The following is a 26,823-nucleotide window of genomic DNA, read 5'->3' as shown; positions in this document are numbered from 1 at the left end:
AACTAACTCCTTTAAACTGAAAGAAAAAAAAAAAAAAAAGATAGAGAATTCTACACACAGCAAAAATATCCTTCAAAAATGAAATAGCGGTAAATAAAAGCATTTCAGACAACGAAATAAATTTGTTGTTGCAGCCTCACACTAAAAGAAATAGTGAAGAACATCTTTCAGGTTGAAGGAACACGACTCCAGACAGACTCCTGCGTGCCTGCCTGCCTGCCTGTCCCCGACCCACATATGCCACACCCGCCTGCACGAAGTAATTTGACAAGAAAGAATTCCTGACTTCTGTCAGTTAAATGTGCATATACTAAGACTGCTGAGTACATTTTCTTCTGCACCTTGCTTTTAAACTTAACATATCTGGATATCTTCCCATGACAGAAGTAAGTCTTAGAATACTGTGTTCCTGCAAAGTTTAAAATCCTTTCGAGGAAGGAGGAGTAGAAGAACCCGTTGATAACATTCTCAACTTTTTCTAGGTTTACAGCCTCAAACTCCTAGACTCAAGGGATCTTCCTACCTCAGCCTCCCACATAGCTGGGATGCCAGCGTGAGCCACCACGCCTGGCTATTCCCTGCACTTTGGATTTCTTCAAATCTTGAGTTATTTCTCCTTGACTATCTGTGCTTTCTCCTTGGATTTTATTGGAATATAGCTAAGATTTTTCCTTATAAAAACAAAACTTCTAACTAAAAATCCTACACAAAGATGAATTTAGTTTTGGACATATGACAGTCCAGAGTGACTAGACATGTCAGTTAAGGAACCTGCCATATATGTAGCCTTTTAAGAGAGAAATTTCCTTGAAACGAGTCTTGTGTAATCCTCATGATTGGGCCATGAGCTTTAAACCCTGCCACCCGGCCCTCCAGTCACCACTGACTACAGGGGGGAGAGCTGAAGACGGACAAACAGAGGACGGGCAGGCGGTGCTGTCAGAGCCAGGGACAGCCAGCACGCAGGTCCCGTGCGCTCGGGGGCATGTCTGGTTCCTGTGGGGACCCTGGGCCGAAGCCTCGCCTCACCTGAGTGGGCACAATCACCGAATATGTCACCAGATGACATCAGAAAGGAAGAACCAAGTCCTCCTGTGTGGGGAGGGGTGGAAAAGACCTTCAGGGCAAAGCAGACGTGACCTTAGAGTAGAGAGGAGGGACAGGCCCGGGAGTGGAAATAGCCGGCCTGCTGCAGGGCTCCCCTGTCCACTGTGACCCCAGACTTGCTCCTGGACTTCACAGGGCCCAGCTCCTCTGCTGCCCGCACGGCCTGACTGGACGGCAGCCCTCCTGTGACACAGGCCAGGTGGAGGGGACCACGGGTCTCTGAAACCCAGGACTCCTAACGAAAACCCAAAGGAATCGTATGGAATAGATACTAAATTATACTGTGTATGTATCAACATAGTCCCATAAGCTCTTAATAATAGTTTTATGAAACAAATCCATCAAGCCAAAGACTACTTTAAGAATTAAATGGTAACATGAAGTTCTCAGTAGACACCACATATATCGTTTGCAAAGGAAACATGTCCTCAAAACAAAAATTATGGTGTATTCATCCTAAAAGTCTCGGCGAGGCATAGTGGCTCATGCCCGTCATCCCAGCACTTTAGGAGATGGAGGCAGGAGGATGGTTTGAGGCTAGTTTGAGATCAGCCAGGGCAAAAAGTGAGACCCTATCTCTACAAAAAACACAAAAATTAGCCAGGTGTGGTGACACATACCTGTAGTCCTAGCTACTCCAGAAGCTGAGGCAGGAGAACTGTTTGAGCCCAGGAGTTGGAAAACAGATTGGGAATGCCTGAAAAAGGTAAACATTGGGTTCCTATATGACCCAGCAATTCTACTCCTAGGTGTACACCCAAGAGAACTGAAAACATACGTCTACACAAAATCACATACGTAACTATTCACAACAGCGTTATTCATAGTAGCCAAAAAACGGACAAGCCAAACGTCCATCAACAGATGAAAGCATGAAAGTGTTGTGTGTCCACGCAATGCAACGTTACTTGGCCATAAAAAGGATTGAATTGCTGACGCATGCCATAACACAGGTGACCCTTGAAAACAGCCCAGTGAAGAGGCTGCACACAAAGGCCACACGCCGTGTGACTCCACCTACATGCGGTACCTAGAGGAGGCAGATCCACAGAGACGGAAAGCAGACCGGTGGCTGCCAGGCTCTGGCGGGCGGGAAGAACGAAGAGTCACTACTAACGGATATAGGGTTTTCGGGGCGGGGGTGATCAAGATGTTCTGGAATTAGACAGTGGTGATGGCTGCACAAAAGTGTGAATATTCTAAAAACCACTGAATTGTACACTTTCAAATGACAAATTTTATGTTATATGAATTTTATGTCAATTTTTTTAAAATCTCCATTGTGCATCACTCCAACAAGGAAATCCTTGGCATTTCAGAAGTTGTTGTCCAAAAGCCTTTGTGAACCCCCAAATTCATGGATACACTGTGACACGTGGCTTCCCCTGTCCAGTGAAATCAAGCAGCGCAGATGCTTTACAGCAGCCGTCCCCCAGCCTGGCACCAGTCACCCCTTGATCAGCGCTTTCTGTTGGGCTGGAGTGTGATCCTAAACTCTCCGCAGTGGCATATGGGGAGCACATGGCAGGTTCCTCACTGTCATCTCCAGATTTAGCCTTCCATTCCTTAACAGAGCACATCTTCACGTCCTGACTAAGCTCCAGCACTTCCACCCCTCGCCTGGCACCTGCCTGTCCTTCAGAGCCGTCTCCCCGTCACTCTGCATCACGGCCCCGGGGTAACTCGGGAAACACACGCCGCCCGTGAGATCTGCGAACACTGACAGCTGGGCTACGGTTTTAGTCCTCAAACTGACAGCGTGGGGTCCTCGTCTGCAATTTTTCACTCACTCACACACACACACACACACACACACACACACACACAGAACATGATGATGAGAGATAATATCCTTGAGAGGCTTGTTAAGGACAGAGTTAAGCCTTTACTTCTCTCTAAAATTATTGTACTTCGAGTATGTCAATTAATCAAGGAGAGGTGGGGATGGAGTTTCCAGGCAAGAGGATGGAACTGGAGACAGCAGGAAGAAGAGGGCTGGGCAGAAGGGAGTCTTGCCAGAATGTTCTGGGAGTGGCCGTGGATGTCTCCAAGGGTGGCCTCCACCACGGGCAGGACCTGCTAACGAGCCACCACAGTCCCCCCGGACGCAAATGCTTTACACCATGTTATTCTCCCCTTTGCACTTACAAATCTTAAAAGGTTACATAGTAACTTGTCAAAGCTCCATTTCTAGCAAGTGGCGAAGCCAAACTCAAGCAAGTCCTGTCCTTTCCACAGCTGCTCAGCTACCGCCGGCCGCTCAGTGCCAGGGCAGTGGTGGGGAGGCGGCGCCCCTTTCCTGGGGAGCTCTCCCCCGGGGAGGGGCAAGGCCGCCATGGGGGATGGGGTGCAATCGCTGGTCACTGGCTCCACCAATCCGCCCTGAGCAGCGAGAGACCCGGCTGAGACCCGCTCTAGCCTGTGCGCGTCCCAGTGGACCCTACAGCGCATCCCTTCCCGCTCCCCAGAGGGCAAGAGCCCCCCGCAGGACGGCAAGGAGGTGCCACCACCCAGGGCACGTCTGATGGGCTGAGATCCCCGAAGAATCCTGTTCACACAACAGGCTATTCACCCTCCAGACAGGTCGCAAAGCGGTACTTCTCTTTCTTCTTTAAATGCATTTGGTGAGCTTCAGAAAGAATTTGTAGGTCACGTCACTGAGTGGCTCTGAGTGACGGCAGAAGGTGAAGCACCTTTATGCTCTCCGATGGAGTCAGTACAAAGAGTTTGGGACAAACTGGTTTTCCTAATCTAAGCTGCATTTCCAGGAGGCTGCTGCCAATACCATGGCCTCTGGGGACAGAGCAAGGCAGGAAGTGTGTGGGCAGGGCTGACTAAGAAGACGGCTGAAGAGCGCACGTCAAAATCCTCGCTGAACACTGTACAAGGAAAGGCTGTCAGGCAAGAAGTGATAAAAAGAAGAAAAAGATGAAGTACGGGAACATTACTGGGGCCAAAGCAAAAGTATAAATAAAATGTTTGTCACAGATACAATTCTTAACTTTCCGGGAAGTGAGCAGTTAAATGAAACTGTCAAAACACAGCAGTTAACCCCAAGGCAACCAGAAGATACTATCTATTCGGACATGCAAGTTTAATGAGTGCACAGCGCAAAGTGCTCCACGCAGGCACTGAATCAGCACACTGGGAGCCACCCACCCACAATCCTGCCTGTGGCTGAGTCCTCACTGGCAGTTTGTCACAAAAACACAAGGTGGACAAGCCCCACTTTGGGACCATCTGGAAGGAAAGCAGGTTAGGGAAGGCAAGAAGAGGGACAGCCAGCCAGCAGGGGAGACAGCAGGACGGGGATGGATGGCGGCTTGGTAATGGCATCAGGGCGGCATGCCAGGGGACAGTGCCAGTCGCAATTATAGGGCCATTTTCACCAGCTGAACTGCACTGTCAGTTTGGGACTAATGTCATAATGCGAAAGCCCCAAGTAGGAGTCACTGCAGAGTAACGGCCCACGTGGGTCTGTCCACAGATCTCTCTGGAGCACGGCCCAAGCGTGGACACAGTCCTAAGGCAACTTGGCTTCCTCCTTGATTATCCACACCTGACTCTGAAAATCCTAAGAAAAGGTGGAACCCACTTACTTACTGCATCCCTGTATGGACTTCATTCCCAAACCCGGGGGTTAGGGGGCCAGGTAGGCAGAGTTGTTTGCTCTCATACCTACTGCTGTGCCCAAGGCAGGGGTCTGTGGGTCGCAGGAACAATGGGCAGCCCAAGGGAAAGGAGAAGAGCATGGAGCAGGACCCCAGCCCCACCCACCCTCCCTCTCCACCGCCCTCCCCTAAAACCTGCAGTTTCAGAGTTTCAGTTTGTGACTCACAGCCACTGGATTGTCGCTAAGAGGTGGACAGTCAAGCAACAGCCCCGTTTCAGGGAGGAGGTGGGGAAACCCGAATTCCAGTTACCCCAACTGCAAGCCCCTAGAAAACACGGAGTTACACATAAAACATGAGGTTCTGCAGATGACACCTGTGCCTGAAAGCCAAGTGTCCAACATAGAAACAGAACCACTGGCCTCTGGCCTCCCCAACCCCTTGCCCCCAGGTCCCCTCCCAGCAGGAGGGCAATCGCCAGCTTCAGTTCACTCCGAGCACTCGCGCAGGCTGCAAACAACTCTGCTGTCAACACCAGAGAAAGGACGGTCATCATTTCAATTAAAACGCAACCTGATTTCTATATGGCTTAAGGGACCGGGTCTCAGAGCTGTTGTTTTGGAGCTTCTCTCTCTACGTGTGTACTATGCTTGGCGTGAGGTGCCACAGAAAACATGTTGATCTAATAGTGAAACCGACTCCCAGTCCTTGACCACGGACTAACTGTGACATGCCCGAGAAGCATGACGAACAGAAGGGCAGCTGAAGTTTGAGATCTGCTCAGCAAAGCAAGAATGCTGCATGCGGTGTGGGTAACTGAGCTCTGTCAAGACTCTCAAACACGACTGCCTGGCCGGCTCGGCTCCCTGGAGGTGCCACCGCGACTGCACAGGACTTGCCACCCTGGCCCCTCAGACTGGGTCAGAGTGAGAATGAGGTCCCCTTCAGCAAAGCACGCTTGTGATGGAAGAGCAGGTTCTGTCCTCGTCCCTAGAAGTGTGCACTGGACAAATGGACACAGCTGGTGGTCACTCCAGCCACCTGCCAATGGTGGAAGCCTCACCAAATTTCTTCATCTTCCTTAGTAAACGATAAATATTCCCATATAAACTTGTTTTTAAGCCACCAGAAGAATTAAAACTCATCCCGAGTAAAGGAGTGTGCCCTCTGCTCCTGGTCCTGGAGCGCTGCCCCTGGGGAAAGGAGGACAGAGAGGGAGACTCCTGTCTGCTTTTGCCCCGTCAGCTCCAGCTCCCAGCTCGTTCCCTGTACTGAACTGTCAGAACCCCCAATTTGTTAGAAAAAATCGTAAGATAAATTCTTCACTGTACACCCTCAGCTCTATAACCTCCTACACCCACCTCCCAATAAAACTCTCAGTTGAGACTTAGGATGAAATGAGTGAGGTTTCACTGCACAATTTTCAGCTGGAACAACAGCTGGCATTTCCCCTTCAATCTCCCGCAGAACACAAATTTATGCACCTACAAGGCAATAAGGCAAAGTCTTAAATTTAATCAGAAGAAGTATTTCACCGGTGGCAAACCGATAAATTATTTAGAAAAGGACTCAATGGGCCTGGCAAGGAAATACGGGCCAGATACCGTCTGGCAGCCTTCGGGGAAAAAAAAATAATAGCCATGGTTTCTCTAAATTCCATCTTGAACCAGAATCGCCTACATCAAAACACTCAATCTTGAATAGTTACAGCTAGAAAAGTGAGGGGGAAAACGTCTAAGCATTCCAGCACCGGTATGGAAATCATCAGCTTCAAGGCACCACTCTGTGAGCCGCTGATGGGTGTTCAGGGTCAATTTTCCACACGTCCTGGATGGTCCCATCCATGCCAATGTGGAGGCAACGACTTCAGCAAACGTTAATGAAAATGACCTCACTGCAAATTGCCCAACCTTTGTGAGTCTTGCAATAAAGGACACAGAGGAAGAGAAAATCAGATCTATGGGTCTTTACATCAAAAGTCTAGGAAATTTAATAACATTCCCATTGTTTTACTGCAGATAGCACATCAGCCTCTCTTTATTACTGCAGAAGCTGGAGAGCCCTGTGCAATGCAATAAAGTGGTGCGTGTTTAGCTTTGCAATGTTTCAAAGGACCCTGATTTACAGTCGGGGACCAGACACCTTGCGCACAAACATCTGAGCTTGGTAATTGCCTCATGTTTTGTGCAAACTCTATAAGGCAGCATGAGGTCTGCCCCACACTGAGAACCACTGCTGTCTACGCCAGGCCTCCCTCACTCTCTCCGGTAACACACGAAGTGACGGAGAGCAGAGGAGCATGCCACACGCACTAGGGCATGTGCTGTCATTACCAAGTGCATACGGAACAGCCCCACGTTGGACATCAGACACCAGCCAGCAGTATCCTGTGACTTCCGTTACCGGAAGCTCTTCTCTAAAATAGATGATTCCCACTAATGGTTTGCAGCAGGAAATTTTTAAACATTCTTATCACACTTAAAAATGAATGCAATAGTCCTGGCATTCAAAAAGAAAATATTAAGTATTCATTGCTGTGGTTTTGCTTTCTGAATGCAGGCAAAAGATCCCACTCGTGTTTGCATGAACAACTTCTTTCCAGGCTGCAGCTGATACTTCCTTATTTCAGATCCCACTTAATAAACCAACCCAGATGGTTCAATGACACCTATTTCTGAGCATCCTATAACTTGGAAACATTCTCCTTCTCCCTAGCCCTTCAAACCATCTCTTGTTGAGAAAATTATTTTGCAGATCCATTCTTGAAATCCCATCAACTTTAACAAATTTTCCCAGACCTAAAGACCATATACCCAGAGAACTACACCCTTTTATACCTGTGCTTGCCATCCAGGGATAGCCATGCCACTGCCGTGGGAAGAGAATTCTCAATCCTGTATGTGATGCTACGCTGTCCTCTTTCTTATGTCACCTGTGATCATTTACCTATATGTAAATGTTGCCTGCCTTGTATCAGAATGCCTCTTCCAGATGCCATGAAAGAGATCTGCCCCTAAACAGAAATTTAGATTAAAAATAATAGATCCTACTTTAGAAGATTCCACTTACTGTCAGCTAGTGTGAACTTGCTGATACCTACCAAGCTAGCACTAAACCAAACGCTTAGCACTCAAAGAAAATTATAAATCATACCAAATAGAATAAACACATAATATCTTGAAATATTAAACATATGTATGCTGAAAAACTGTATTTTCTTATGTAATAATTCTTTAAAGGCTAGGCATGATGGCTCACACCTGTAATCCCAGCACTCTGGGAGGCTGAGGCAGGAGGACTGCTTGAGCGCAGGGATTTGAGACCAACCTGAACAAGAGCAAGACCCCATCTCTACCAAAAACAGAAAAAATTAGCTGGGTGTGGCATCATGTCTGTAGTCCCAGCTACTCAGGAGGCTGAGGCAGGAGGATCACTTGAGCCCAGGAGTTTGAGATTGCAGTGAGCTGTGATGATGTACTCTCATCTATGAAGAACTTAACGGGTAGATCTGAATTTATATGGTTATGTTCTTTTTTAAACAAATGTATCCAGCAAAAAGCAAAGGCACGAAGTCACACCCAGGAGATGGCCAAAAGTAGCTGAGTCAGAAAGGCATTCCTTTAAATTTATACAGTGTTGGTTGACAACCTCCCAGATACCAACGACACCATGTCTTCCAAGACTGCCACTCTGCACCACTCTCCCTTACGTGCCCACCTCACCTCACGGAGATCCTGGAGTACCTTCAAAGTCCTCAAAGGAGATATTTTCTACTGAAAACACTAGGCATCTCAACTATTTTTAAAGGAATACACCATCAAAATATCTCTCCAGTCCTCATCCAATCCCCAAGCACATTGCATTCTCAAGCAAAAAATCTACTGACTTTTTATACAAACCATCAAGAGGTAACAAATTTGAGAGAGGAAAAAGTAAAGGCTTTAGGCGTATATCAAAATAACCTAGGAAACTGCCTTCTGAAGAACTAAAGTCCATTATTGCTGACTTGGCAAGTTAGAAATGCAAAGAACAAAGACTCACCTAACACACAGAGATGCTTCCTTAGAGTGAAGGAAACTGCTGTCAGCAACAGCAGAACTACCTAAGGGCACTGTAAAGGCAGGAATCAACTCATTTTTGGCTATTCTCTTACTCTAAGAATGTAAATAATGTACGAGGAATCCTTAAATTCCAGATCATGTGGATAAATGACCCACAAATCAAAATCTCCACCAGGTAAGTGTTTAACGGGTTCTATAACACTAATCATTTGTTTCTACTGGGCTTATATCCAAGAGGGGAGAGTAAAACTCACAAGAGGGGCACAAGTGAGGCCACCGTCTTACCCACCTTGTTCATTACACTCCTTTAGATAGTTCCAGAATCAGCCCATAACACAAAGCTGAATATAAAGGCTCCTCCATAAACACCCAAAATTTCTAAAATTCTATTAAATTGATTAAATTCTTAAATCAGTTAAATGAGGAAGGCTAAAGGAAATAGGTGCTTGGATGGTTTACAAATAACTTAAGATCTTAACGGCAACTTGACACAGTTATATTCTATGGCATGTTTCTTTCTTTTTTAAACCTGTAAGATACAAGCAACAAAAGATACACTAATTGGTAACTGGCTCTCTGAAAAGAAGCTTCTGAATCAAAGACAAAGCATGTAATAGGTGTCATCTTTTGAATGTTGGGTGCTTTTCTTCTCAACTGTTTGAAAATTGAAGACAGGAGGAATAGCTCTAACTGACAGCTGAGGATGCAGAAAGGTTACGAAACACGTCTCCTGACGAAAATAAAAACCATGATTGAAGAGTAACAAGACAAATATTTTTTCTTTTCCAAAGATTTTGGGGGAAAACTTAAGCAAAATAAATTAAACTACCCAATGCCCACCTCACCGTGACGTGCCATCGCTACCGACAGCACGGCGCACTGGCAGCCGTGGGCGCCACCCGGCCGGCAGTGAGGACCGTGGGAGCACCGCGGCCTCCCGCCTCCAGCCAGGCGCTCCGACACCACGGAATCGCAGTCTCCCTGTAAGAAAGGAAGGGAAGGGCAATGAGAGAAAGCTTACCCTTGGCTGCCAGTTCTCGTACTGCTTCTGCAAATTCGCACCGATGGTTTCCAGAGCTTTCTGAGGGCCCATGGACAGAGGATCTGAGGAAGCAACGAAAAGGAGAAAAAGGTCTTCACATGCGCACTTCCTCCTGGGCCAAGGGGCTTCCACGTCACCTTTGACTACAGACAACAGCCTAAGGCTGATCTTTGTCTAACCAGATTTATGGAACTGCTACTGTGCCCAAACAAGCCGATGTGCCCACCAAAACTGGTGTCATTAACACCACTGGCACCATGATGATTTTGTATTTCAGCACCTGTGGTTTCCTTGCACTCTTGCTGTTTTGTCCCTGTGCTCCTGTTCAGGCTTCGTATGAAAAGGCTGGGGGCTGTGCTTCCACCAAAACTGAGGTCCTGTCTGCACGGGAGCCCTGCGGTAAGAACCGGGTCCCTCCTCACACCCAAACTGCAGCTCTCGTGTGCACGGGAGCAGGAGGAAGAAAGCAAAGAACAAGGAGGTGATACGTTTTAAATAATTTCCATCAATACCCTCAGTTCTCCCACAAAAAATCAATTTTACAGACACACATGTCCACAATTTGCCCATTCATTTCAGGACTGGCTTCTAGAGCAGCAGTCCCCAACCTTTTTGGCACCAGGGACTGGTTTCACGGAAGATAATTTTTCCATGGGAGGGGGAGGGGGAGCTCAAGCAGCCCCGCTCACCTGCTGCTGTGCACCCCCTCCCCATTCCTAAGTTTCCTAGAAGACAATTTGTCCACAGACGGGATGTGGATGGGGCCGGGGGAGGGGCAATGCTCTGCAGCCAGGTCCCGGGGATTGGGGACCGCAGTCCTAGAGCCAGTAACTCTAGATCAGCAGCTCGCAACCCTGTTTGGTCTCAGGACCCCTTTACAGTCTTTAAGATCGTTGAGGACCACAGAGAGCATTTGTTCATGTGGCTGCATCTATCAGTATTTACTGTATTTGAAATTAAGATAAGAAAATGTTCTTAAATTTCTTCATTTTAAAAATAATAAACCTATTACATTTTAACATGAATATTTATTATGAAAAATAACTTTTCCCCCCAAAATTAGTGAGAATATCACTGTTGTACATTTTTTGCAAATTTCTTTAATATCTGGTGTACTGGATAACAGCTGGGCCCTCGTATCTGGTGCTGCACTCATCTTTTGCATATGTAGTTCTGACGCATATAAAGAAAATCCCACCTTCTACACACATGTATCATTAAGAAAGACAAGAGTATCTTAAATAGCTGCTTTAAATAATCATGACTCTTTATATATATTACATCAAAATTCAACAAGGGGTTATTTCTTTAAGAATATTTGCAATGTAGTATCTGAAACCATATCAATGAACTTGTTGTACACTCTTGCATTAAAATTCACTGCTCTATGTTGCACCCTGAATGGATCTTCTACCCACAGATGATTCTGTATCATGCATTGGCCATTTGGAAAACACTGGTTCACTGAGCTATGCAGATCTTCTATTTCGCCCTCTAGCGTAAAAAAAAATACACACTCATTAACATCACCATGATCTCATCAGAAAAGGCTTAAGTATTGAGAAGCTGCCAAGTTCACAGTGGCAGATACAAGGTCTCTAAATTCTTATTTTTTATTTGAAATATCAAGTTTTATCACTGGCAACAAATATTGTCAGTTATTCTCCTTAAAGTGCCAGGCTAATTAATGTCACTCGTGCTCCAGAAACCATCTGCCAAATACCCCACATCTGCCTGCTGCGGGGAAAAAGCCACCACACAGCATTGCACGCGACAGAGAAATCCTTCATGGAAGGAAGGGTCGACCGAGGCTACAAACCTCACTGTTGTCTTATTCTAAGAAATGACACAGCCACTCCAACCTGCCACAGCCACCACCCTGATCAGTCAGAGCCACCAACATCAAGGCAAGAGCTTCCACCGGCAGAAAGGTTATGACTTGCTGAAGGCTCAGAGGATCATTAGCATTTTTTAGCAATAAAGCATTTTTAAGTTAAAGTATGTACATTGTTTTTTTAGGCATAATGCTAATGTACACTTAATAGACTAGAGTATAGTATAAACATTACTTTTATATGTACTGGAAAACCAAAGATTTGTATGCAGTGGTCTGGAACCGAACCTGCAATATCTCCAAGGTATGCCTGCACAGCTTTTAGTATTACTTGAATTTTTAGCTATGTGCATGTGTTACTTTGATAAACAAAAATTAATCATAAAATTAGGTAACAGGATTTTATAACTGGAAGAGATCTTCTTTACCCATTGATGCGTCGAAGTCATCATGGACTTTTCAAAATAGAGACGCCAGGCCTCCCTTTTGGAAACTCTAACGCAGTGGCTCTAGAAGAGCCTGGTCCCCCAGTGAGCACCTCTGGCTGAGGAAAACTTGGTGAACGTCTACCTTCTCTGAAGAACTGTGGCAAATCAATAATCAATAACTTAGGAAATTAGATGTTAATCTTCATTTTTCTTTGTTCTGGTAGGAACAGAGTGCTGCGGTCTCAAAAAATTATATCAACCCAAATGAACTCTGCTGTGATCTGAACCACAAAACTAGTAAGAGATAGAAATGGATTGGGATCAGGAAAATAAAAATTAACGGCCACCTAAGTGCATTGACGAAGCAAAGGGAAGCAGAAAACAGCTTTCACAAACAGAAGCCAGTCAAACAGCGGCCGTGGAGGGCTTTTCAACCACATGGAGCCGGCTGGAGAGCGAATGATTCCTTTGTCCATGCTGAACTGTGCAGCAGCCGGGGTGCTCAGTGGCCCGTGGCTGTAACCCACGGTGAAAAGAACAGAAACAGCTTCCTCTGCACGAGAGTAAAGGCCTGTCCATGCATCACAATTGTCAGTGGCGGCTCACCACGCACACCCTTTAATTAACCACAGGCGGAGGCCGAGAGGGAAGGGTTCCCAGTCTACCAGTCGAGGAAGCACTGCTGCCAGCCTCCTTGAACTTCACCCACACTACCCTCCCCAGAGTCGCAAGGAGGGCAGTGGGAAGGGCCCCAGGGAAGAGGGAGCGGCTGCCACTCTCTGCAGACCTGACAAGGTCCCCCCCCACACTGCTCTGTGGACCTAACAAGGTCCCGCAGACCCCTGGGCCTCGTTACAAGAGGCAGCACAGCAAGGGCCCACTTGCCCTTCCCTGGCCTCAGATCAGGACACCTGTCCACCTGGGGGTGGGGGCAGCTGCTGGCTGTTCATCAGGTTGTGACCAACCAAGGGGGGCTGCCACCTCCTACCACTGTGAATCCCTGTGGTCAACTGATTTTGTGGTTTCCTCCCAAGAATATGACACTGCGTGGGAGAAGAGAAGATATGAGAGGCAGAAGCAGAGAGGGGAAAGAATACGGACAACTAAAACAATGCACTTCTCATTCAATTAACTATAATTTAAATAAACTAAAATTAAATTCCTGGGTGGATATTGCTGACGATGTTATCAGTCTGAAGTGGGAATGTGGGATGAAGTGGACAGAACATAAATTTGAAATCATGCACCTGTAAAGCTAACGTAGGGGTTTGAGAAGTTCAAGGTGAGTGGCTCTTGTTGAGTGCTATTGACACATCGAAAATATATCAATACAAAAGACAATGAAAACAGATATTGACAAAAGACAATGAAAGGCTGGGGGTAATTAAGGTCAACTGCGAAAACTAATGAACCTATGATTTAAGCTGAAATGTAAAACTTACTCAATTGAAAAGCCTTTACAGGCGGTTTTGGCATCCCCCAGGTAGAGAAACTCCCACCTGTGAACAACTAGTTTCGGCTCAAGACCTGCCAAAGCTGGCTTGTCACCTGGCCTTCCCATGGGGTGTCCTATGGACTTCAGACTTGTTGAATCAACCCCCCATAACTGTGCAAGACAATTCCTCACAATGAATTCATATATATGCAAAAAAAAATTTTTTAATTGTAGTTCTGTCCTATAAAACTCTCCTAATGCCTTCATAGGTTTCTATTTTGCTTTAAGAGGAGCCTGGGAAAGAACTAATTGACCTTGAACAGCACGTGAGTGTGGGAGTGAACCAGTGCAGCGGGTGGTGGGAGGAAAAGCAGACCGTTAGCTGGCATTTGTATAGAACTTTCAGCTTCTCATAGATTTTCCTTTCTGGGGGATTTTCAGCATAACCCTCCGCGTTTTCACAACACTTGGAACTTCACCTTGCGAGGAACTTGGTCCAGCCCACCTCATGGCACAGGAGAAAGAGGGGAGCGTAAAGCAGTCACATGACTTGTCCAAGGCCACAGAGGCTATGATGGGGCTCGTGTTCAGCCAACCTCAAGAGAGGAGCTTCCTTTTTCCTTCAGTTTTTTTTTTTTTTTTAACCTCCCCAACTTCTTCAAATACAGACAGCTCGATTACTCATCCTACCCCTTTTACCTTGAAAACAGCCGGCGTCCCATCACCAACTGCTACCATGTCTGCACAACCCACAGCACTGTGTGATGGTCCCAAGAGACCCTCCCACCTCCTCGCTGGGGTCCTGAATCTGGCTGATTTTCCTGAAGAGGGTGGTGACCGGGCACAGGGCCACCAGTGCCCCCCGAGGTGAGCACAGGCTGAGCACCCGCCTCGGAAGTCCAGGTGCCTGCTGCCCATGCCCGTTCAGTAAAGGGCAGGCAGAAACACGATTATGAACTGGGAGGGGGCTGGTGGGGACAAGGGTGGGCTCCTGGGCCACGGGTGACACTGCTCCCCAGTCTGGGTCCCAAAGGTATGATCAATCTAGGAAAATGCGTCAAGCTCCTGCACAGGCTAGGCCAGCTGCACTCCTCTGCACGTCTGCTAGAGTTCAGTAAAAACATTAAAAAAACACGCAGAACTCACTGCTCAAAGAATCTTTGTACTTCTTTGTACCCTGCATGTAGGAGACACTGAATAAATATTTGTTAATTGACTTATTAACTGAGTACTGCCTACTAGATCAAGTGCAGATTTCTCTGTATGCCTTTCAAGGACTCTGCCACTAATTAGTTGCGTAGCCTTGAACAACTAATTTTTGATTGAGAAAATACATAATGCCAAAAGGGCTACTTTGAAATTAGAAATGATTTTTACTGACTCTGTTCTTATTAATCATAATGCCATCTCTATATATTTTATAGTTCGCAATGTACACAGTGAGAGGCATGTCGTCGCACCAAGCTCGGCCTGCAGCCACACAGCTCCACGGGCCGGGGAAGCTCCACTGGCAGCCAGGACCTGTACGTAACTCCACAGGAGCTATTTCCTACGGCCTGGTCCCATCCTAGCCTCCATCACTCCCCACATATCTACTAAAAAATTAAGTCCCCGTCTTGTCTATTACTGTATTAGACAAGAGCAGCAGCTGGGTGGATTTTCAACAGATTTGAGGGGACCAATGGGATGCTCTGTTTTAAAATACAGGACTCGTGGTTGACACACGATTCACTCTGGAAAGCAGAGGGGCGGCAGGCTCCAACCCATCCCCCTTCAGAGAGGGAAACGGAGATGCTACCTTGCAACACCAGCGTCAACGGACAGAGAAAACAGCGATTTAAGCCATAAGCCCCAAAGAGCCCAGGTTCCAGCTGTGGGCCCAGAGTTCTCCTGGAGCACACAGCAGTGACCGGCCCCCGCTAACAGGGGCCATGACCCCCCCATGCCCGGGGAAGCCCAGCTGCTGCACCAAAACTCAGCCCTCCAAGGTGAGGCTCCTCTCCTCCCCCGGGCCTTGGCTCTCACCTCCCCTGCCTGCAGCACCTCCTGAGCCCCGAGGCCACTCAGGCTGACCTCACACTGGTCCCCGCTAGTCCTACCTCCCCGACTAAGTACCTGGACAGCAAGGAGCACTACTTCGTACACAGCACTGCGCTTAACATGTAAGTTTCCACCTAGCAAATGCTTGCTGACCAACTATCCGATCTGTGATCCCACGATGTTCCAAGAATCACCACAAAGTCTGAGCAAGCACCACACACAGGTGACTGTTACTATTTTTAGCTCATCAACACAAGGTCTCTTAATGCCCACCTGTGTACACTAAGGGAGGAAGAAAAAGCTTTTTTCTAAGGAATAAAAGAAAAACAACGGTAAGTGCCTCCCAAATATTTCCTCGGGACAATAGGGTTTCCACGCATCTGACAAACCTATTGCATTCTCACCTCGTGTGACGCACAGCGACCACTGGCTAGCACACAGAACCGTTCCAGCTAAATTGCACCTCCCCTGCTCAGCATTCCGCTCGTCTACACTCCACTGTCAAACACAGAGAGTCCCCCACAAGTGTGGAGCATGCATCGTTCTTGAGCACGACTGTTTTTAGTATTACTGTTGTAGCGTTTAATGTTGGGCTATAAAACAAAACAGCCTCTCCCCTGCTTCTCTGAAAAGAGACAAGTGTCATTTCCATGAAATGAAACAGCATCTCATTATCTAGAGGGATGAGGAGCGGGTGGGAAGAGAGGCAGCGGCAGTCAGCCGGGCAGAGCGGGAAAGGCAGGCGCGCCCAAAACGCTGCCCCTCCACCTCGTGCGGGGCCTGCACGCCCGTTCCTCCCAAGGCTGCCAGCCACGGCCACGCCCGTTCCTCCCAAGGCTGCCAGCCACGGCCCACACCTCACATCGGAACGTCTACAGCAGGGAGACGCCACCTAGCAGACAGGCCACACGGTCACTCCCCAGCAGCCGGGCGTCATCTTGTTTACTCACTCGTGAATACGACACCTGCTCTCCCTCAGCCTCTGGAAGGAGCCCGCTCTCCAACGAGGGCTTAGGTAGTGCACGCATAGGTACATAAAAACAGACTGAAGAGTCGGGATCCATCTATTTCTCACGCTTCCCATACCTGTTGTCTCTGAGACCAGAGCACACAGACCATCTCCCTGTCCACCCCGGCCTGCCCCACCCAAAAGCAATGCCCCACGTCACAGCCTGGAGCCAAGCTCAGGTGGCCTGCTACCCGACACACGGAGACAGGAAACTTCGCGCATTCTCCTACCAGACACCTGCTGGAGACGTCAGCTCGGACTGCACAGCTGTCCCGAGGCTGCCACACTCGATACCGGGGTGCAGTGAGGCGTGTTTACTGCACCTCTCTCCTGAGTTCAGCCACATGGAATGGAGCAGAAGAGGCCCAGATGCGGCAGGCAGCCCACACTCCCCACGCGCACCTCAGTGGGCCGGGCGAGGGGCAGGATGTGGGTGTTGGGTGCTCCCAGGTGATTCCCCTCCAGCCATGAGGCAGGTGCCATCATTAGCTCCACTTTACAGATGAGGAAACTAAGGCTCAAAAGAGTTAAGTAACTTGTGGCGCAGCTGGAATGAATAAACCCGGAGGAGTCTTGACGAATGCAAAATCTTTTGATTTCTGGTGACAGCTCAAAATGCTAAGACCAAATATAAAACACTGAGTTGCTGCTTCTCAAAGGAAGCATCTCTGTAAGATATTTGATTACACCAATCCCTATAAGGAAGGCTTCCCCCACGGCCCACTCCCTAGCAGGACCTGCCCAGTCATTCTTATCCTGAAAAGGGCAGAATGAACCGTCACCAAGCCTGGGTCCTCGTCACTGGCATCCCCCTCCTCGCCTGGCTGGCCAAGCTGCTTCACACCCTTCGCTCTGCTGGCCGCTGGGCCGCCTGGGCCTGACACCTGTCTCTGCCCCCAGAGCCCTGGCTCTGCCCCCCACCCTCCAGGCACTGTCCATCCCACGCAGTGCCCTCCCCAAGTCCTCCAGTCCACAAAGAGCCCCGACTCCACCCAACCTGCCCTTGCAGCTTTCCGCTGGAAGCCGGCTCTACCCTGAGGATTCTAGAAGCCCCCACCATATACAAAATGTAACCCCACTACTCCCCAGCTGGGCCCCAACTCTCAGTCTTGGTTATGGGGATGTCATCACCCCCGGGGCTAGCCACGCATGAAGCCCAGGCAGGTGTTGAAGATGCTGACATCCCTTCTGAAACAATCCTGAAGCCACGAGGTGGGTGTGGGTGAGGGCGGCACCTGCTCCGGGACGAAGGGAACTGCAGTGGCCTGGAATGGGCTGTCAAGTCTGAGCCTGCAGAAAGGTGTATCCGCAGCGGGGTGACCCGTACGGGTGCTGGGCCGGGGCGGGAGGACACCGTGGGGGACAGTACGGGATGAGGGAGCCTAGAGGAGTGGCGATGGCTGGGAGGAGCCTTCCGCCTGCCGGAGAGGAGCTGCCTGCATGGGAAGACCCCGCTAGGCTGGAATGGGAGGCCCACGTGTAAACAGAGACAAATGTGTGCACACGGAAACACGCGTGCGCGCGCGCACACACACACACACACACACACACACACACACACACACGCTGTGTACACGCACGTGCACTCCCTTGCTCTGCCCAGCGAGCAAAGTCCTGGAAGCAACAGCGCACAGTGAGAACACCTGGTGCCAGACCTCAGCTGCTTGTTCCATGTAGAGGAACTGGCTGACTCCAGGAATGAGGCAGGGAAACAGGTGAATGAGACAAAGTACGGAAGTGCTTGAAGAACGATGGGAACAAGACAAAAGGCCTCGGAGGCCAACCCGGATGGGCTCCAGTGACCAGCTGGCAGACACCAAATGACAGCACTGGATTAGAATCCACTGAATCAAAAACGAGAGCATGAGTTCAAAATGAACAAATTGGGAAGTGATGAGGAAAGAAACATTTACACATGCTCAAAGCACCTCTTCCCGAAAATACTCATCAACTACAAAGGGGAATTTCACAATGAAGTCCGGCAGGCGCCAGCTTAATCGAGTGAGAAGAGTTGCATAACCATAATGGGATAAATCAAAACCACACACCGCCTGCTACGCCCCGCGTGGAAGCAGCTCTCTCCTGTGACGCTCCTGCCAAAGACGCGTGACCCAAACGGAACCATCAGCAAACAGGAGGGCAGCCCCGGCACAGAGGCTGCGTCTGCAGGCGCCAAGGTCCCGAGACTCGAGGCTCCAGGCCCAGGGAGAGGAGACTGGAAGCCTGGCACTGAGCGGATCCTCGGCCACAAAGGACGCTACTGGGACAAACCAGCAAGCCCGACGGCAGCCCCCGGCTCCCACGCAGTGATGCATCTGTGCTCGTTCCTGATGCTGGCACCGACTCAATCTGGAAAGAGAAACTCCCTGTGGCAGGAATCACACTGAAGAGCCCAGAGGTGGCCCGGCCCACACCAGCAGCCCCCACACCAGCAGCCCCCACACCAGCAGCCTACTCTCAGTCAATCAGGCAAAAACAGCTTAGGGCCACACTGGCAACTTCTAAAACTTTTTTCAAAATAAAAAATAAAATGTGCACAGCCAGGCACCACTGCAAATTTCCTGAATCCAATCACTAGGACTTTTTTTCTTATCCCATATAGTTAAAATCACCATCACCAGGACCAGGCCCACCTACTTTTTAATAAACGCCAAATGAAAATTTTTCAACTTAGAAAAAGCATATGCCCTTCTGAAGTCAAAATCCAGTTGAAATTATCACATAGATTACATTTCTAAACTGCAGAAAAAAATTTAAAAACACAATATAAAAAATCTATTCATGTGCTGGATTTTGACATGGAGAAGGAGGTGCAGAATTCTTTTCATCAACGCTGAGGAAACACCGATCAAAGAGACTGCGGGGAGCTCTCTTGGGTCGTGGGGGTGCGCATGACCCTCGAGAACCTAACACACTCAGGCCTCTCAGCCCAGAAAGCGCAGCTCCGCCCTCAGGCACACTGCCTACACGGTGGAGCACACAGGGGAATTTGGATCAGGAAGGCTTGTTCTACAAAACCTAGCATAAGAGTAGTTAAACAGGGAGAAAACAGAAAACTGATTAAATTCAGGGTGACAAGGGATACGTGAAGTGGAAACAGCCAGTGGCAGCTACTGAGAAGTCAATTCCGACCAGCACAGTCTCCAGGACAGAGGAGCCAGCCAAGAAAGCGCCTAAGGAAATCAGCCACAGAACACGGCTACTCTGTCACTGGGTATTGGAGACTAGGAACCTGGGCTGGGCCAGGGAGGCTCTAAGATAAAGATTGTCATGCTAGGCCAGGTAATGCCTGTAATCCCAGCACTCTGGGAGGCCAAGGTGGGAGGATTGCTTGAGCTCAGGAGTTTGAGACCAGCCTGAAGAGCGAGACCCCATCTCTACTAAAAATAGAAAAATTAGCCAGGCATGATGGTGCACACCTGTAGTCCCAGCTACTTGGGAGGCCGAGGCAGGAGGATTGCTTGAGTCTAGGAGTTTGAGGTTGCTGTGAGCTATGATGATGTCACTGCACCCTAGCCCAGATGACTCTGTCTCTAAAAAAAAAAAAAAGACTGTCATCCTGAAATACCCTCAAATAGTGAAACAGGCAAATAAAGCAAGAAAAACAACTTTTTTTCCCAATTCAGTTTAGAATAATTTGGAATTTTTGTTAAAGTAACAAAGAGAACTTTTTTTTTGCTTAGGATGCAGAAAGCCACAAAAAAAGTCACCCAATCCCATCAACAAGAGAAAATGGGATAATCAACAACATCATAACTTGTCTTGCGCCCATCAGAGGGCTGAGACTGCAGGGCAGGAAAATAACCTGAACCCACAAGGACTGTCCCCTCCGAGAGAGAGACGGACACACACGTGGCTTCCACCTAAGAGAGAGCACAGGCCAGTAAAAGAAACCAGCTAAAACGGCAACACACCCTCACAGCCCACCTGTGGGTTAGCACACCAGTCTGGAAAGGCTGGGGGTCCCAGATGAGGGGTGCTCACACTCCCCAACACGTGCCTCCACGGGCCTCGTGGCAAATAGCAACGGGAGGCTGAGCAGAGGAAAGCTCCCCCGGGCCGAACAGCACTCGAGCGCGGCACAAAGCCCCCCTGCCCTCACAGACCTCTCCTAGCGAGCAAAGGCCAGAAGCCCCCAGGGCCAGAAGCAGGAGCCCCTGCCCACAAAGTGCAGGCACAGACCCACTGCACCAGGGTGGCAGGGGGGTGGAACAGAGACAAAGCCTGTCTTGCTCGTGGTGAGCACAGAAAACGTCCCAGGACACGGGCAAAAATCATCAGTGATGGGTAGGCTGAGGGAAGCAGCAGAAAGGTCTACCCAGGGTTGGGGGCAGAAAATGCCTCGGGCACAGAATGCTATACTGAAACCAGGCAGAGGTTTGCTACCACTGGGGCAGTGAAAACGCCACAACTGCACACACACAAGGCCCAGACACACAGGGAGGCCAGATGAGGATGTCCATCCCTCCACAAGCCCGGCACCGAGTCACCAGCAATGCACAGCCAGCGCCAGGAGAGAGGCCAGAGTGGGCCCTCGGTGAGGCGGGTGTGCAGGCACCACTCAGGCTGGAGGCGGAGCAGGAACCCTGGGGAAAGCCTCTGGCACACGCACACTCACTCTAACACGTGAGCAAAAGGACGGTACCGGTCAGCTTTGTGTGCCCACTGTGCCAGGCTGTAGTCCGCAGAGACCCAATCAGACGTGAAGCTCGGCTTGGCTATAAACGTATTCTGCACATCTGCTTATCGGCTGACTTGAAGCACGGGAGATTTTCTTTGGTGACATGCGTGGGCCTCGTCCAATCAGCTGAAGTGTCTTAAGAGCCAAACTGAGGTTTTCCCAGGAAGAAATCTCTGCCTCAAGACAGCAGCATCAGCTCCTGCCTGGGAGTTCCGGCCTGCCAGCCCCCACAATCACACGAGCCAGCTCCCCGAAGTAAAGCTCTTTACACATACATGCAAGTGCAAACACACACACACACACACACACACACACACTTCTGCTACCATTTGTGCTTCTCTGGAGAACCCTGACAGACACAAAGACCAACTAATCGCTCCAAGAATATGAAGCCTCTGCCACAGTGGGCACAACCACAGCAACAACCAGTCCAGCCCCAGCGGACTCCTGAGTAGACTACTGACTACACCACTGACCTCATCCTCCACTACTCTTCCACATGTCCAGCATGCAATCAAAATGTATAAAGCACACATAAAGCAGGAAAAAGCAAATCTCAGTCAAGAGATAAAGAAATCAGAAGAGTCAGACTCAGAGATGAACCAGATTTCTGAGCTACAGGTCAGAGACTGTAACATAACAACGGTTAATAAATATAATGGAGGACCTAGACGAAAAGGCGGACAACATGCATTTCAGCAGATATAAAAACTAAAATAGAGTCCATGGAGAGTCCAGAAATGAAAAACCCAGTTTCAGAGAAAAAGAATTCCTATGACTGGTTTATCAGTAGACTGAGATGCAAATAAGGGAAAGCTCAACAAAACATGAGAGCAAACAGAAGAAAACATCCAAGAGCTGTGATACACCACCAAACAGTCTAACACATATATTATTGAGTCCTATAAGAGGAAAAAAAACAAGGAAGAAGAAATATTTGAAATATTTCCATAATGGCCGGGAATTTTTCAAAAACAAAGGCATCAAGCTACACATCCAAGAAACTCAGAAAGAATAAATTCTACGATCATGGTCACACACACCAGTAGGCTCAGCTACTCAGGAGGCTGAGGCAGGAGGACTGCTTGAGCCCAGGAGTTTGAGTCCAGTCTCGGCAACATAGAGAGACCCTATCTCTTAACAAAAAATAAAAATGAATTCCAAAAACCAAACACAAAAAAGATATGTCACAGACAAGCTACTAAAACTCCAAAGGTAAAAAAATCTGGGTTGCCAGAGAAAAAAGAAACAGAGAAACAAAAATAAGAAATACAGCAGACTTCTTATCAGAAACTATGCTAGCCAGAAGACAATGGGTGACTATTTTAAAGTATAATACTAAAAGAAAGGTGTCAACACCAAATTCTACAGCCAGAAAAAATAACTTCCAACAACAAAGACAAAATGAAGAATTTTTCAAATAAAAATCTGGGAAAATGCAATGCCTGCAGACCAGCATGACAAGAAATGCTAAAGGAAGTTCTTCAGGCAGGATGATTACAACATCAGGTCGAAACTTGGATCTAAGCAAAGAAATGAACAGTCTCAAAATAGAAAATAAGAAGGTAAATATAAAAGACTTTTATTTATAATTACTATTTTTTATCTTTTGAAAACTGACAATACCAAGTGCTAGTGAGGATGTGGAACAATAGGAACTCTCAGACGTTGCTAGTAGCAATGCAAAATGGTACAGCAGAAAAACAGTTTGGCAATTTCCTTAAGAATTAAACATATACTTACATGTGATCTAATAATCCCAGTCCTAAATATTTAAACAAAATAAAACATGTCCACACAAAGATCAAATGCTTTATAGCAACGTTATCCATAACTGCCAAATCTGGAAACAACTCAAACCTCCATCAACTGGTAAACAGATACCAGCCTGGGCAAGAGCGAGACCCCATCTCCGCTAAAAAATAGAAAGAAATCATCTGGACAGCTAAAAATATATATAGAAAAAAATTAGCTGGGCATGGTGGCACATGCCTGTAGTCCCAGCTACTCGGGAGGCTGAGGCAGGAGGATCGCTTAAGCCCAGGAGTTTGAGGTTGCTGTGAGCTAGGCAGACACCACAGCACTCTAGCCCGGGCAACAGAGCGAGACTCTGTCTCAAAAAAAAAAAAAAAAAAAAAGATAAACAAATAGTGTCATACCCATAAAAGGGAATAAATGGAAAAATCTGCTAATACATCCAGCAACATGAATGAATCTCAGATTAATTCCGCTAAATGAAAGAAAGATACAAAAAGCTACAAACTATATGATCCTATTTACATAACATTCTATAAAAGGAAAAACAGCATGTACAAAAATCAGATCAGTGGTTGCCAGGGGCTAGAGAAAAGGGAGGGGACTGATTACAAAGGGCCCCATGGGACTTTTCTTGGTGTAACAGAAATATTCCATACATTGACTGTGGCATTTGTCATACAACTGTGTATGCTTGTCAAAAGTCACAGGAATGTATACCTACAAAAGGTGAATTTTACCATACATAAATTGTATCTCAATAACCTTGATGCTAAAAGAAAAAAAGTAGACACAGTGTATAATGGTTAAGAACAGAGACAGCAGACATTATGCAAACCATATATCTGATAAGGGACTAATATCCAGAATATATAAAGAACCCCTATAACTCAGTAACAATAGAACAAACAATCCAATTTAAAAACAGACAAAGAACTTAAATAGGCATTTCTCCAGAGAAGATATACAAATGGCCAATAATCCCGTAAAAAGATGCTCAACATCACAAATCACTGAGCAAAGGCAAGTCAAAACCACAACAAACAGAAGGGCTCAGCGGCACAGAGCCTGCCTGCAGCCCAGCTACTCCCGAGGCTGAGGAGGGAGGATCTCTTGAACCCAGCAGTTCACAACCAGCTGGGCAACACAGTGAGACCTTGTCTCAAAAACAGACAAGCCAACAACAACAACAACAAAACCCACAGTGAGATTCACCCCACGCTCACCAGGATGGCTCCTATCAAAAAGCAAAGCAAGTACTGGCAAAGCTGTGGAGAAACGGGAGCCCCTACGCACTGCTGGTGGGGGTGTAGAATGGTGCAACAGCTGTGGAAAACAGTATCGCAGCTCCTCAAAAACTACCAATAGAATTACCACGCAGTGCAGCAATTCCACTGCTGGGTGTGTACCCAGAAGGACTGAAAGCAGAGACTCAAACAGGCATTTGCACGCCAGTGTTCACAGCAGCACCGTTCACAATGGCCGAAAGGTGAGACCCACCTGGTGTCCCCCAGCGGGAGATGAGGGGGTAAACTGAATGTGCAATACTAGGATGCCATAAAAAGGAAGGAAATTCTGACACGCGCTGCAGCACGGATGAACCTTGGGGACATTATGCTGAGTGAAAGAAGCCAGTCACAAATATTGCATGATTCTACTCATATGAGGCACCTAGGGCAGTCCAATTCACAGAGACAGAGACACAACGATGGTCACCAGGCCAAGGGAGAGTGAGGAGCTGGGTACTGGGGGACAGAGTTCCAGCTGGGGACTGTGAGAAGTTCTGGAGGTGGACGGCGATGATGGCTGCATAACGCTGTGCATGTGCTCACTGTCACTGAGTTGCACACTTACAGATGGCTAGAATGGAGTCTTACGCTAAAACACAGTCTCAGGACGTGGGCTGCAGAGGTTCAAATCCCAGCTCTGCCACTTACAGAACAACTCTGGGCAAATTCTTAATCTCTACGTCTCATTTTCCTCAGCTCTAAAATGGAGATTAATAATAAAATCTACCACACAGGGTTACTGTGAGGATTCAATGGCTTAATAAATATCATGTGCTTCAAACAGTACCTGGCACACTGCAAGCACTACTGGCCATTATTATTGCTATTATGATCCACTATATACCATGTGATGCTTTGCTGAAAATGGTTCGGTTTATCTTTTCTATAAATATATTTGCATGCAACTATCATTCAATTTTTTTAAAGTATATACCTACTATTATGTGCAGACACAGGGCAAATTTAAAGGAGAAAATTATATAACCCAATAATCATTATTTTATTAATTTTCCTAGAAATACTTTCTCCACTACAAATCATAGGCGAAGACATCTAAAATTACTTACAGGTTACATAACTCCAAAAAGAAATAAAGTCCTCACATATAGACCAGCCGGAGGCCCGGCCCAGCACGTGGTGGGAAAGCCCTGCCCAGGCGGCAGTGGGAGGGAGGGGCCGGCACTTACCTATCCAGCATTCCAAACGCGCACAGGGTGTGGTCTTCACCACGTCTGGAGGGTCCACACCGACATTCAGACACAAAACTAAGGCAACACTGACTGTCTTCATCTGGAAACACAAGAGGAAAAAAACCAAGTATTTCCATATGGAACTCACTTACACATTTTCCCAGCTTTTAAAATGTCCCCAGAACACCCAGTCCCTCCCCACCCGCCTGCCCCCACCTGCCCTTCTTTCATTCCCCTGTCACCTGGGCTACCCCGGTGCTAGTGCAGGGAAAACTCCCTTGTTTGAAGACTGGATTTCAGAGGAGGGTGGGCTGATGGGGAGGGGGACAGGACGGGAGCAGCTTTTCTCAGTCTGCCTTATGATAAAACTCCTAAAATGGAAGTATGTGATTGAAAGATATAAATATTTTAATGCACTTGATATGTTCTGCCAAATTCCTTTGCAAAAAAGTTGCACAAATTTACATTCCCACATTATCATTGTTCTCATTATTTAAAATCATTGATCATTTGATGAGAAAAATTATCACATTGAGTTAGCTTGCGTTCTTTCACATTAGTAAGGCTGAATATGTTTTCAAGTATGCATTCACTGTATCTTTCCTTTTTTATGAATTGTCAGCGTGACTGCATCGACCTCTTGGCCCTCAAACCAGACCTCAGTTTAAATACCCATCTCTTGGGGAGGCCTTCTCTGAACACCCTCATTACACCCCATCCCCATCAGGGTAGAGCCCCCCGGCAAACCCAGGCCTGAGCCCGTCTACACCAATCAGTGGACCAGAGGCTGCACAAAGGATGTGAGTCGACTCCTCTGAGTGAAACCTGGTATAGACCAGGTGCTAACTATTTGCTGAATGAGGAAATACATGTATTTTGCTCCAGTGTTTTTATTTTTGTTTTACATTTGGCCCTTCAGCCCATCTGGATGTTATTTCAGTAGATGACACAAAATGAGAATTAATTTTTTTTCTCAAAATACTAGCTAATTGTGTCAGTCCCCATTAAATAATCTCCCCCAAACCCACAGGTGTGTGGGGAGTCCTTTGGCATACATTAATTCTCATATGGACCAAACTATTTCTGGGTAGTCAAATTTATTCCATGAACCTATCAACCAGTACTTCTACTAGTATCACATTAATTTAAATAATTTATCTTTAGACTTCATAGTACTTGGGTAGGTCAGTTTTCATCCTCAAAATTTTTAAATTTTACTTAGCTATTTCATATTCATCCATTTTTTTTCAAATTAATCAGTTAGGTGAGGGATATCTCAATTGCCTTGATTTGATTATAGGAATATATCAAACTATCAACATGTACCCCAAAAATATGTGC

General features: G+C 47.4%; 1 protein-coding gene across 2 annotated transcripts in view; it reads right to left on the bottom strand.

The window, feature by feature from the left end:
• The window catches only part of RPTOR (regulatory associated protein of MTOR complex 1), a 272,593-nt gene that overhangs the window by 194,846 nt on the left and 50,924 nt on the right, over positions 1 to 26,823 (bottom strand). For both annotated transcript variants that reach the window (XM_045569639.1, XM_045569640.1), the window contains 2 exons: positions 25,480 to 25,582; positions 9,801 to 9,883 (listed from right to left, as the gene is read on the bottom strand). In XM_045569639.1, the coding sequence (XP_045425595.1) occupies positions 9,801 to 9,883; positions 25,480 to 25,582 (186 nt within the window). The remainder of the gene's footprint in view (positions 1 to 9,800; positions 9,884 to 25,479; positions 25,583 to 26,823) is intronic.

The sequence above is a fragment of the Lemur catta genome, chromosome 15 (assembly GCF_020740605.2).
Source record: "Lemur catta isolate mLemCat1 chromosome 15, mLemCat1.pri, whole genome shotgun sequence".
NCBI lineage: Eukaryota > Metazoa > Chordata > Mammalia > Primates > Lemuridae > Lemur > Lemur catta.
Note: the sequence above shows the minus strand (reverse complement) of the source record. Positions and strands in the feature narration are given on the sequence as shown.